This window comes from Panthera pardus, unplaced genomic scaffold, assembly GCF_024362965.1.
Source record: "Panthera pardus isolate Hobbes unplaced genomic scaffold, ASM2436296v1 HiC_scaffold_22, whole genome shotgun sequence".
NCBI lineage: Eukaryota > Metazoa > Chordata > Mammalia > Carnivora > Felidae > Panthera > Panthera pardus.
The window spans coordinates 74,072,703-74,084,023 of NW_026526788.1; the positions used below are offsets into that span (position 1 = coordinate 74,072,703).

Sequence of the window (11,321 nt, forward strand, 5' to 3'; positions counted from 1 at the left end):
CTGGATCTCTAATATATGGATAATTTTGTCTAAAAAAAAAATAAATTCAGTAAAAGCATTCATTGTTCAAGAATGTTAAGGGTCTAAAAACATACACTCACACAATTTAAGATTTATAATATTGTATTTCAAGCTAACACAATTAAAGAAAGAAACTAAAGTCGGATTTTCACCAGTATTTGAAATTGGAACTTTCAGGGGACTTATTGTCTAAGGAGTAGAAGAACAATTTTCACAGGAAAATTTTTAGGCTGCGCAGGTAGTTTGAGGAAAGCATGGTGGTAAAAAGAATGTCCTAGTTTTTATTTTTACACTGTTTGCTAAAATAATACCAAACGGAGTATAATCCTAACCATTTAATAAAAACATATAGCTTTTTTGAATAAAAATACTGTATTTAGGAAACTAGGGTGAAAGTTCAGGATAATATTTATCATTAGCTCTATGGCCCATTGGTAGAGAGAATATTAACCGCTGTTAAGTTCATCAAAAGTGATTTTTAAAAATTGGAGTTACAAGCATTTGCTAAAATTATGATAATTGAGTACATTTTCACTACTAATCTCCTGGCACAGTCTATTCTAGCATACATATTCAGTCAAAACCACTTGGTTCAAAAGATGCCTTAAAAAAGAGAAGTTGGTTGTACTGCTCATGATTTACTATCAACTTCAAGGAATAAATAAAATGCAAGGATTGAAATATTTTTTGCTGAGTTTTCTGCCTCCTATTGTGATCAACCTAATGAGAAAACCATCACCATTGTCTCTGAGACAAAAAAAAAGCATTACGGATTTCGCACTAATCTGAATAACGGATTCTTGATAACCTTTAAGGACCTCCTCCCAGGTCAGAAGAATCAGATCTTATTTCTGGCAGTTTGGGTGCAGCCTCATCAGTTGTTAGCCCTCTGAAATAGCCTCACCAAAATAGTCTCTGGGTTTTTTAAGAAGGGATCTGATAGCTAACTGCTCCAATTGTAATCCTCGCCCCACCACACACCAGCGAATCATTTTCACCACCTTTGATCCGCAGTTTTTTTCTTCTGTGATACGAGGATAATTATATTGGGTACAGGGTTATTCTGAGAATTAAATGAGATAAGCTATGAAAACGCTCACCACAGTTTGGGAGGTTCTAGGGGCTGGATCAATGCTAAGCTCTTCTTGCTATTAGTATTCCTGTGACCACACATTACATTTTTATAATTTCTATTGTGGGTGGCGACATTCACAAGGTAGGTAGTTTTGAGGTTTCTAAGGTGGAGGTGCATTCGCTGCATTGATACAAGTCATTTACTTCCCGGATTTCCACCATCTAACAGAAATTTCTATAAAAAATACTGGCGTCTGGTTTCCTGAATGGAACAATAAAACCAGAAGCAGGAAGATAATGGAGCCCAAGTTTCAAGGCTCCTCTTTTGCACAGGTCGTTCGTTCCAAAGCATTATACCTAATTTTCTATTTAGAATCTGTATTCCTTTTCTTAAGGAGGAGACCCAAAATTACATAAGCTCCAAGCCCCGTAAGGCCTGGATCCATCCTAAACCTGACCTGGGGGTTTTCATAGTTGGAATGGGTAATAGATGCTTTGGTAGCACAAAAGACATCAAGTGAAATATGCCACTATTGAAAAATGGACGTTATGCTATCAACAAAAATATTTCTAGCGTTCTGAGGAGCAGACGGAGGGGGAATGATAAAAAGCACCAACGTGACTTTGCCGCTGACCTATAATATACCTTTAGGCTCATTATCCATTTCAGAACTGAAGGACAGTAACAAATTTCAGATTTAGCTTTCTTAGCACAACTGGGGCTCTATGTTTGAAGCCACTGTTTCTCTCCCCTGTCCACAGCGTCTTGTGCATGGCCACTGTGTGCCGGGCACTCTTTAACACATGGGGACAGCAGTGTACAAAACGGGCAAAAATACCTAACCTCATGGAGCTGACACTCTACACACACAGCAAGCCTCTGTCTGTCAGCAGCCAAGTACGACTTGGCCCACGCCGTCAGCTGTGGCTGCTAAGGAAAGGCAGGTGCAGTTTTTCCACTAGAGCACTACTTCGGCGTCCCTACAGGGTGGGTCTACACCTTGGGCATCCAAACGTGCCTCACGCTGGGGAGCACTGTCAGTTGCCCTAAAGTGGCCTTTCCCCACCGGCTCTCCAGCATTTTTTGATCACTTTTAGACTTCCTCACAATCATCTGTTTTTAGCGCCTGTTGATGTGGCATTAAGGGTTGTCTCCAGGAGGACACTGGCTGGTGTGATAATTCCTTGAGTGTGCCCACAGAGAAAAAAAGAAAAATCAAAATAAACTTTAAATACCAGATTCGACATCCAAATCCATAAAATAAGACAAAATTCAAATAACGCACGTTTCTGAACTCGATTCCCGAACATCTTTAAAGGGATGTTCAAATGTCTGTGCCATTCTCCTGTGACTGTTTGAAACATAAAAAAAAAAAAAAAAAAAAAATAGACAGAGGGACAGACAAAGGCAACTCGACGACCACCGACAAGCACAGATAAGCCACTGAGGAGCCTGCAAGGTTGAGCTGTCCACGTGGGCAGCAGCCGAAGTGTAAATCAGCCAATATGAAGGGGCTGCTTCGCGACTTGCTCTGGGTTCACGTTTGAAAACAGTCTTTAAATTCGTAGCATCTATATGTCATTCACACGCTTCCAACTGTACTACGTTCGGCCTCCTGTTACCCCTGTTTTGGCTGCTCCGAAAAGTGACTCTCTAGTTCTTTGAAACGTCCCTCACCCCGTGCCTTATTTTAAAGCAAGTCGTTCCAAATTACCCTTTCAATGTGAAAACTACTCAGCCATTCTCAAGAGACGTGATATACGAGTCAGAGGCAACACTGATTAAACCCCAATACCCCAGTAGATAAGGTTTCTCTCTTCAACCCAGCCACCATAGCCAAGATTTCTAGCTTTCAGTAAGACTGCGTGTCAGACAAAACACCGGAAAGATGCTCTGGAGAAAGCAAAAGGGACTCCAGTTACAACACAAGAAACAACTAGAAAGAAAAACAAATCAAGTCAATGCTATATATGGCATATAAACAATGTGACAGAAACTCTTTTCCCGTTAATCCCTACAGCAACCTTCCACTAGGAATTACTATCTAAATCCCTTTTAAGGTGAAGTAACTGACTTGCCTGATGCATTGTGACCTGTTTGTTTTAGAAAAACAGAACTGGATGGCTTCAACTCAAAAGCTTTTGGAGGGCAGAGTTTGAGCAGTAATATATTCCTGGAGACAAAGATTTGAGAGTGTATATGAAGAATGACCTTAGCCTGTAATTCTGTTATCGTTTGATCAAGAAAAAAATTTTTCTCACTCTTTAAGTGCAGAAAGTTATCTCAGATGCTATACTAACTTGTATACATAAAACTCACGTCAGAGGTGTGGGTAATAATGTCAAATTTTCTGGAAGATCAGGCAATTGCCTGTCACCAAAACCCAATCTGAGCAGTTTAATGGGTAAAGGTCTCCCGTCTCTGATATTCTGGAATTTCAATTCCACTGTCACTATATGAAGCTGTCTTATTTCCCGTATTTTATATTCAATTAGACATAACCACAGAAATCTGAATTTTGTCTGATCTGAATCGAATCTTGACTTTTGTGTAACACTCATAAACCACCATCCACCATCAATGTTAAAACAACTTGCACGATAATCGGTTTCTGTGACTTGGAATTAGTTACTTAACAACAACACTTTTAAGTATGCATCAACATTCAGGTTCAACTGAATCAGAGGCCTGACTTCCAATTTAAGGTCCCAATCCGATTACCCAAACTATTTAGCAGGACTTTGTACGTATGCGTATGTTTCAATGCGAGGCGGTATTTGTTTAATCCAGGCCTGGAAAACACGTCCCAAGACCCTGCATGGAAAAGACTGACCGTTAACCAATAACATTTGGCGGCTCGTTTTTCAGTCGGATGCCGCCGTGAGAATACTTACTGCAAGAGGGTGGCTCTAGAAAGGTACACCTCTTCCTGCAGGGCGGCACCACCCCGAGCTCGGCAGGCTCTCCGGCGGCAGGGCCACGCTCGGATCCCCAAACGGGAAGCATCCCATCCCGGGCACAGAACTAAGCGCCGCACAATCGGGGGCAGGACGTCTAGCCTGCTGACACTGGCACTAACAGCAGCTCTTTCCCCGGGATACAGCAGTTGTAAACAGGAGCCTGCTTCCCCGAAGGAAAGCCTCTTCCCCCCACCTCTCACTTCGGGGTGGGACGGAGAACCCCTCTGCCACCAACAAGCTCGGGAAGGCGCTGCGACGCCCCTTCCGAGCAAAGCAGAGACCAGCCCCACCAACGCTCCCGTGGGCCCCGGCGGGGGCTTTGCTGTCTCGGCCGTGAGGCTGTGAGGCCGCCCATACTGGCTCGCCCGCTCCCCGCACCCGGCCCTCCCGGACCCGTCTCGTCGGAGCCCCGGCCGGCGGAGAGGCGACCCGGCGATCAGCGGTACTCACCCGTCAGGAGCCGGCCGCCCGGCAGCCATCTTATGACCCCGCCAACACCGCGCCTTCTCATTGGCTCCGGCATCTCGGCCAATGGGCTGGGGCCGTTCTGGCCTCGGGGTCGTCATGGCAACCGGCCGCGCTTAGCTCCGTTTCGAAATCTATTTGCAGCAATGGATTCGTCTCTTTCTACTTCTTTTCTCTTACCGTTTCCCCCCTTTCTTCTAAACGTTTTTAAAGGCTTTGTTTTTTTTTTTCTTCCCCATTCCCTGCTGCTCACTGGTGTTGGGGGTGAGGAAAGTATTGGCTTAGACTTTGAACTAAGTTCATTCCCCAAGGAGGGAGGTGCTCTCTAGGCTCTCCTGGGAACGTTTCCATTCATTCCTCCTTTTACCCCTCGCTCCCGCTTTCTTCCCTCCCTTCCTTTTTTTTTTTTTTTTTTTTTTTTTTCCCCTTCTGTACGTATTTATTGAGCAGGCACCGTGTCAGCCTTGTTTAGCGGAAAACAGTCCCGACTCCTGCTCTCCTGGCGCTTACCATCTGCTTCACTGACCAGAAGTGTGACATTGGCTAAAACCTTGAGCCCCTTTTCCGTGACCGCCACTGGTTCGGGCCCCAGGGAGGGGCTTGGGGTAGCGTAGAAACTAAGAAAAAAGAAACCCAAAAAAGCGCTATGAAGAATATAAAGCAGTATAATGTGATAGTGATGGGAGTGCGCGCTATTTTAGAAATGCTTCCATTTTTTGAAATAGTGTTCTGTAATAAGACTAAGAATATTTTCCTATTTTCCAGTGTCGTGAGGATGATAAAAGAAAATACGCATAGTCCATAACACATTGCCTGGCCCACAGTAATATTAAGTCTTAGCTACCTGTTGTCACTGTTGGTAACGTGATCAATAAACTTTTCTTTGAAACATTCTAAAAATGTGTAAGAATTTTTCATCGCACTCTAATATATCATGATTTAGTATAAACAGATGTTTTAGCTTATTAGTTAGCTACCCATTACCTCACCCTCAGGTCCCAGAAGGATATGCCAGGTTTATGGAGTTTTCTGTAACCCCAGAATCATAGTAAAACCTGAAAGGACAAGCTCAGGTTCCTAAAGTCCTTTCTCATGCTGACCTCTGAATCTAGAACGGAAGCAGGTCTGAGTGATTTCAGGATCTGTGTGAAACCCTCCCGGTCAATTGTGCCCAGCTTCCCAATAGCATTTCCCCCCAATCCAAATCTTTAACAAGTCAGGCAAAGAACTGATATGTATGAAAACGTTGCTGTAGCTGTTGCGTTTGAGCCTCTTAATGGTGGGTCTTGGTCTGCTCAGGCTACCATAACAAAATACCACGAGGCGGTGGGGGGCTTAAACAACAAAAATTAATTTCTCATAAGGGCTGGGAAGTCTACGATCAAGGTGCCAGCCAGCAGGCAGATTTCATTTGGAAGCCTCTTCTCTTGGCTTGTGGGCAGCGGCCATCTTGTGGCGTGCTCAAGGTATCTCTTCGTTTGGTGTTTGTAGAGAGAAAGAACACGTGTGCGCAGGTAAAAGCTATCTGGTGTGTCTTCTTACAAGGACACTAATCCTAGGGGACCAGGGTCTCGCCCTTATGACCTCATCTAACCTGAATTCCTTTGAGGGCCCCATGTCCAAACGTAGCCACACTGGGGGTTAGAGTTTTAACACAGGAATTTGCAGGTACATAAACATTCAGTTCATAGCCAATGCTGTTGGTGGAAATGTGACCAGCATGGAGAAAGAAAGCACAGAGGGCGAAGAACTGAGACACAGGGTAGGCGGCAAGTGATGTTGACCTGTTCAAGAACTATCTGGATTGCTTCTATATATATTCCATCAAAGAGTCCTCATTATTCAGTGCATATAAGTGTGCAAAGGGTAGAGGAAGAATATAATTATTCTAAAAGCCTACAAACAGCAGACCTCATATGAAAATATTTAGACAGTTGGGGCGCCTGGGTGGCTCAGTCAGTTAAGCATCCAACTTTGGCTCGGGTCGTGATCTCATGGCTCATGATTTTGAGCCCCGCGTCGGGCTCTGTGCTGACAGCTCAGAGCCTGGAGCCTGCTTTGGATTCTCTGTGTGTGTCTCCCTCTCTGCCCCTCCCCCACTCGTGCTCTGTCTCTCTGTCTCTCTCAAAAATAAATAAACATGAAAACAAAAAAAGACCCAGAGAGTCCTACTCCAAAAAAATGTATTTTAAAATTCAAAATTTGAGAATTCTCAATCATCTGTTTATCACCTTATTGGATTCCTGTAATAAATGTAAATAGCTCAGACTTTTCTTCTGGCTCTGGTTGTAAGACTTCCAGTCTATGAATATCATTGTTTTGCCAGTTTTCTGGGGGAAATGTCAGTCATTTGATTTATTTTAATCAATAAATTTACCTTGCCTCCAGCAAATTCCTGCCCTGGAAACCTGCCAAGCCATGCATTTTGTGAATGAAATACTTGTATTTGTGAGATTTCTATGAAACATAGAATCGTTGAATACCTTTTACTAAATCATAGTGATGTGATGCAGCCAGTGAATTGGGCTTGAATTGGGCTGCATCTGGCACTAATTTCAAACATGTACGTTTCATTTAAATTCTCAAACATATCTTTAAAATCATAAAGCAGTTTTTCTTTGCCAAGAAATATTATAGTTTATGAAGGGCTTCCCCTATATTTAGTTATTTTTTTTCTTAGTGTGGAGATTCCAAGTCACTCTCATGTGATAAAAGATTAATTGTGGAGGTCTTTTTTGGTAGCTGTTAAATCTCTGATTGATGAAAATTTCCCCAAATATAATGAAATCCCTTAAATATTTCTCAGTTTGGAAAACTGAATATGACTTTGTTGAACATAGAATAAATGTCCTTCTTGCTGAAACTGAGAAAGAGAATAGTTAATTTCCGTCTGTACAAAATGCTTCATTTTCTGCACCGAAGAAAAAGTAGTCTAGTGACTTACGCAAAAAAATAGAAACAAGGGAGTTCTGAATTCTAGGAAATGTGTGACAATTTCTCTGCGTGGATTTGTTGGCAAACTGAAGCATCCATAAACAAGGTTAGCCTTCCAAGAATATGTCGACCAGCTAACACCATGACATCAGCAAGAGTCGACATTTGAGGGAGCAAAATGTCTGTAATAAAGAATGTTGCCAAAGAAAAGCACTTTTGCTTTATTGGTCATGTCTGGTACTTTCAAACTCTTCAGTTCCAATAGATTGTACATAGGAAGGGAGGGATGGCAGGAGAGGAAGGCTTACAGAGCATTTCTGTATGCTAGATATTATGCAACTAATATACAATTTTATGAGGTAGTTCCTATTGAATCCATTTTACAGACAAGGAAATTAAGGCTTCAAGGGTTTAAGAAACTTCCTTAATGTGACACAGCTAGTAACATGGAAAACCAGGGTTTCACTGGACTCTGAAGCTCATGCTTTCTTCATTGTCACACACTCCCCCTTTTAAGGTGAAGTCCCTGAAGAATTCCAGCTTAGTACTGTCAGTAGCAAATCATAGACATCACTGCTACCAGGTGGGATGGGAAGCTCCCATCCTTTTCACGGGAGCTTATGAAAAGAGGGGCTTCAGGAGCGAAATGTGTCTTCTCTTTCCATTCCCCTTGGTACATAGTGACTGATTAAATGCCATTAGAGGCATCTTCTTCGATCATTCTGGGTTTGCTACATTGAAGTCTATGTTAGTCTCCCTTTTCCTAAGTCCTTCATCCTCCAAAATAGCCCACTGCCTGGTTAATCTCTCCACAAGAAGGAACACGTGTAAATCTTTTAACACAGAACCTAGCATGCAGTCAGTGGTCAGTAAGCATTAGTTTACTTCCCTTATACATAAAAACTAAGGGGTGTGTGTGTGTGTGTGTGTGTGTGTGTGTGTGTGTTGCAGGGAGGAGGACTGGACAGGCAGAACACAGGGGATTTTTAGGGCAATGAAAATATGCTATATGACGCCATAATAATAGACACATGTCACTATACATTTGCCCAAACTCACAGAGTATACAACACCAAGAGTGAGCTCTAATGTAAAATGCAGACTTTAAGTGATTATGATGTGTCAATGTGGGTTTATCAATTGTAACAAATGTACCACTCAGTGGGGAAAATGGATTGTAGGGGAGGCTATGCATGTGTGGGGACAATGAATATGTGGAATATTCTCTGTACTTTCCCCTTGATTTTGCTGTGTACCTAAAACTGCTCTAAAATATTAAGTCTTTGAAATATCAAAAGAAGAACAATAATTCATTACTTGTGAAAATTTTATGAAATCCAAATTTTAGTGTCCTAAATAAAGTTCTGTTGGGACACAGGCACGAACAAATGAGTACACAAACGCTGACAGATTATTGGATTAATCTGTCAACATCTCTGTCGTCCTAACTATGTGCCCAATGATCAGCGCTTTGCTAAGGTTTAAGGAGAATACAAACGGAGCATATGAACTGGCTTGTCAAGAAGTTTGTTGAGGTGGCTAATGTGCTTATAATTTTAGGGGCGCCTGGGTGGCTCAGTCAGTTAAGCATCTGACTTCAGCTCAGGTCATGATCTCACGGTCTGTGAGTTCGAGCCCCGCATCGGGCTCTGTGCTGACAGCTCGGAGCCTGGGGTCTGCTTTGGATTCTGTGTCTCCCTCTCTCTCTGCCCCTCCCCTGCTCATGCTCTGTCTCTGTCTGTCTCAAAATAAATAAAAACATGAAGAAATTTTTTGAAAATTAATCATTTGACACCATAAGTACTGAAATTGTGAGGTCCATGATGGAAGTATAAACTACAGAAGTTCTAAGAACAGAAAAGTAAGTGAGGTGTAATTAGGCACATGCTATTTCCTTTGCCTCAAATACCTTTCTCTTTTATACCTGCTGACCTTCTTGTCATCCTTCAAAACCTAGATCAAATATTACCTTCTAAGTTAAACCTTCTCTGACTTATGCAGTTCATGCCTCCATAGTCCGAGGCCTTCATAATACTTGAAAAATAGCACAACTAGGGCTTTATTCCGTTGAGAAACAATTCGTTGTCATAGGTCAGTCTACCTCAATAGATTGTGAACCCATGTGAAGGCACAGTCCTTGCCATATAGTGTCCAGCAAATGTTTGTGGAGAGAATGGATGAATGACAAAAGAGAAGATGTCAATGCATGGAATGAAGAGAAAAGGGGAAGGTGACACAGGAACATCACGTGAACCATCGCAGAGAGGCAAGAATGCTGTGGTTTAGGTTGAAATGTAAGCAAAAACATTGGGTCAGACTATGGGATCCTTTCCTCAGGCAAATAGACAAGTTCCGCCTGGACTCAGTGAGGGAATTAGAGAATTCAGATCAAGGGAGCGATGATGCAGATTTTCAAGGGAGATGAACGTTACAGTCTTGTGAATATGAAAGATGGATATGGAGGTAGTTGAGCCAACATGACAAGCACATGGCTGGCAGACCATGATGGCATGAGTGGTCAGCATCTGGACAAAAGCAGCGGTCATGGAGGATGGAGGCAAATCGAGCAGCAAGTCTAATATTTTCCTCATTCATTCATTCATTTCCTTTCATTCTTGCTTGCGTGCCTTTGACCTATTTTTGCTCCCTGCTTCCATCAATTCATATTTTGCATTCCAGTTTTATAAATTCAACCCAACCTTCAGGGATGCTTCCTTTGCCATGAACTCTGAACTCCCATAAAACATTTTCAGTTAAATCTGTCTTTCAAATACCACCCCCCGCCCCCGCACACACACACACACAAGTAGCCTGTCACACCACCTCACCTCCTTTCCACCTTCAGCGCCACATATCCTCCATTGACTCCAAAGAATAACAAAGCTCTTCCAGTAGAGTGCTGGTGATAGGTAGTCTCCTCCTGGTCTGCTTCCAGAATGACCCAACACATTTTCCTCTTGGTGCAGAAAGAACATAAAAAGTGCTCTCTGCTTCTCCTTTGATTCTGAACCGTTTAGAGTATTGAAATTCCACATCGGCTAACCTCTTCCTCACAGATACAGGTACACCACCTAGAAACCTCTTTCCAGTTTTAGCCTAGTACCTTCGGTGTCTTGTTTTCCCTCATCTTTTTTTGTGACCTATAAAACACCACTACCCACCACACTAATCCCGACTGCCAAGCACAAGATGATGATGTGCTTGCAAAGAAACAGAAAGCTGTTAACTTTGAAGTGAAATAACTAATTAAAGAACTTGGCATCTCACCTGAATGTGTCCAGAAGAAGTCTTTAGAATGTCTTCCAAAGCTTCCACCAATCAGAGTCAGGGAGAGTCATTTCTTATTCAGTATTATTATTTAATTATTTTGTCTTATTTTATCGCAATGTGGCATTATCTTCTATGGCCTGGGAATCGAATCGGCATTTAGGATACTGTCTCCGGTGAAATGATTCTGAATTTCCTGCAACTCTTTGGAAGTAAACACTTGAAACAGTGTATTTGCTAAACTGAGGACATCCTGAATGATCTGCCCCTTACAATCTTACCCTTGCAAGGTGCTGTCTTGGAAACTGTCTTGAGTTGCGTTCTATTTTTAAACTTTGGCTAAGTTACCTATTTTATTTGAGTTAAAAAAAGCACATTCCACTCTGTGGTCTTGAATTGTAGACATGTTCTCAGTGGATCCGAGGGCATCTAGTACTCAGCCACACAGACCTTGTCACACTGCCCTCCCAGCCTTACCTGTCCCTAGAGCAATGTCTTCCCTCCCCCCAAGCTCACTTCCTACATCCCCTCTAGAATGTCATTTTAATTTATATATTGGCTTTTTACATTTATCTCTTTGTCTTATATTTTAGTGATCA

At 42.3% G+C, this 11,321-nt stretch overlaps 1 protein-coding gene across 3 annotated transcripts in view; it reads right to left on the bottom strand.

Moving 5' to 3' along the window:
* Positions 1–4,602, bottom strand: part of FAM204A (family with sequence similarity 204 member A) — a 39,439-nt gene extending 34,837 nt beyond the window's left edge. Inside the window, exon 1 of one of the 3 annotated variants that reach the window (XM_019459582.2) lies at positions 4,507–4,602. In XM_019459582.2, coding sequence (XP_019315127.1) covers positions 4,507–4,579 — 73 coding nt within the window. In that variant the 5' untranslated portion in view covers positions 4,580–4,602. Of the gene's footprint in view, positions 1–3,990; positions 4,169–4,506 lie in introns of those variants that run through there. The other 2 variants (XM_019459581.2, XM_019459583.2) reach the window with 2 other exon arrangements.
* Between the last annotated feature and the right edge of the window lie 6,719 nt (positions 4,603–11,321).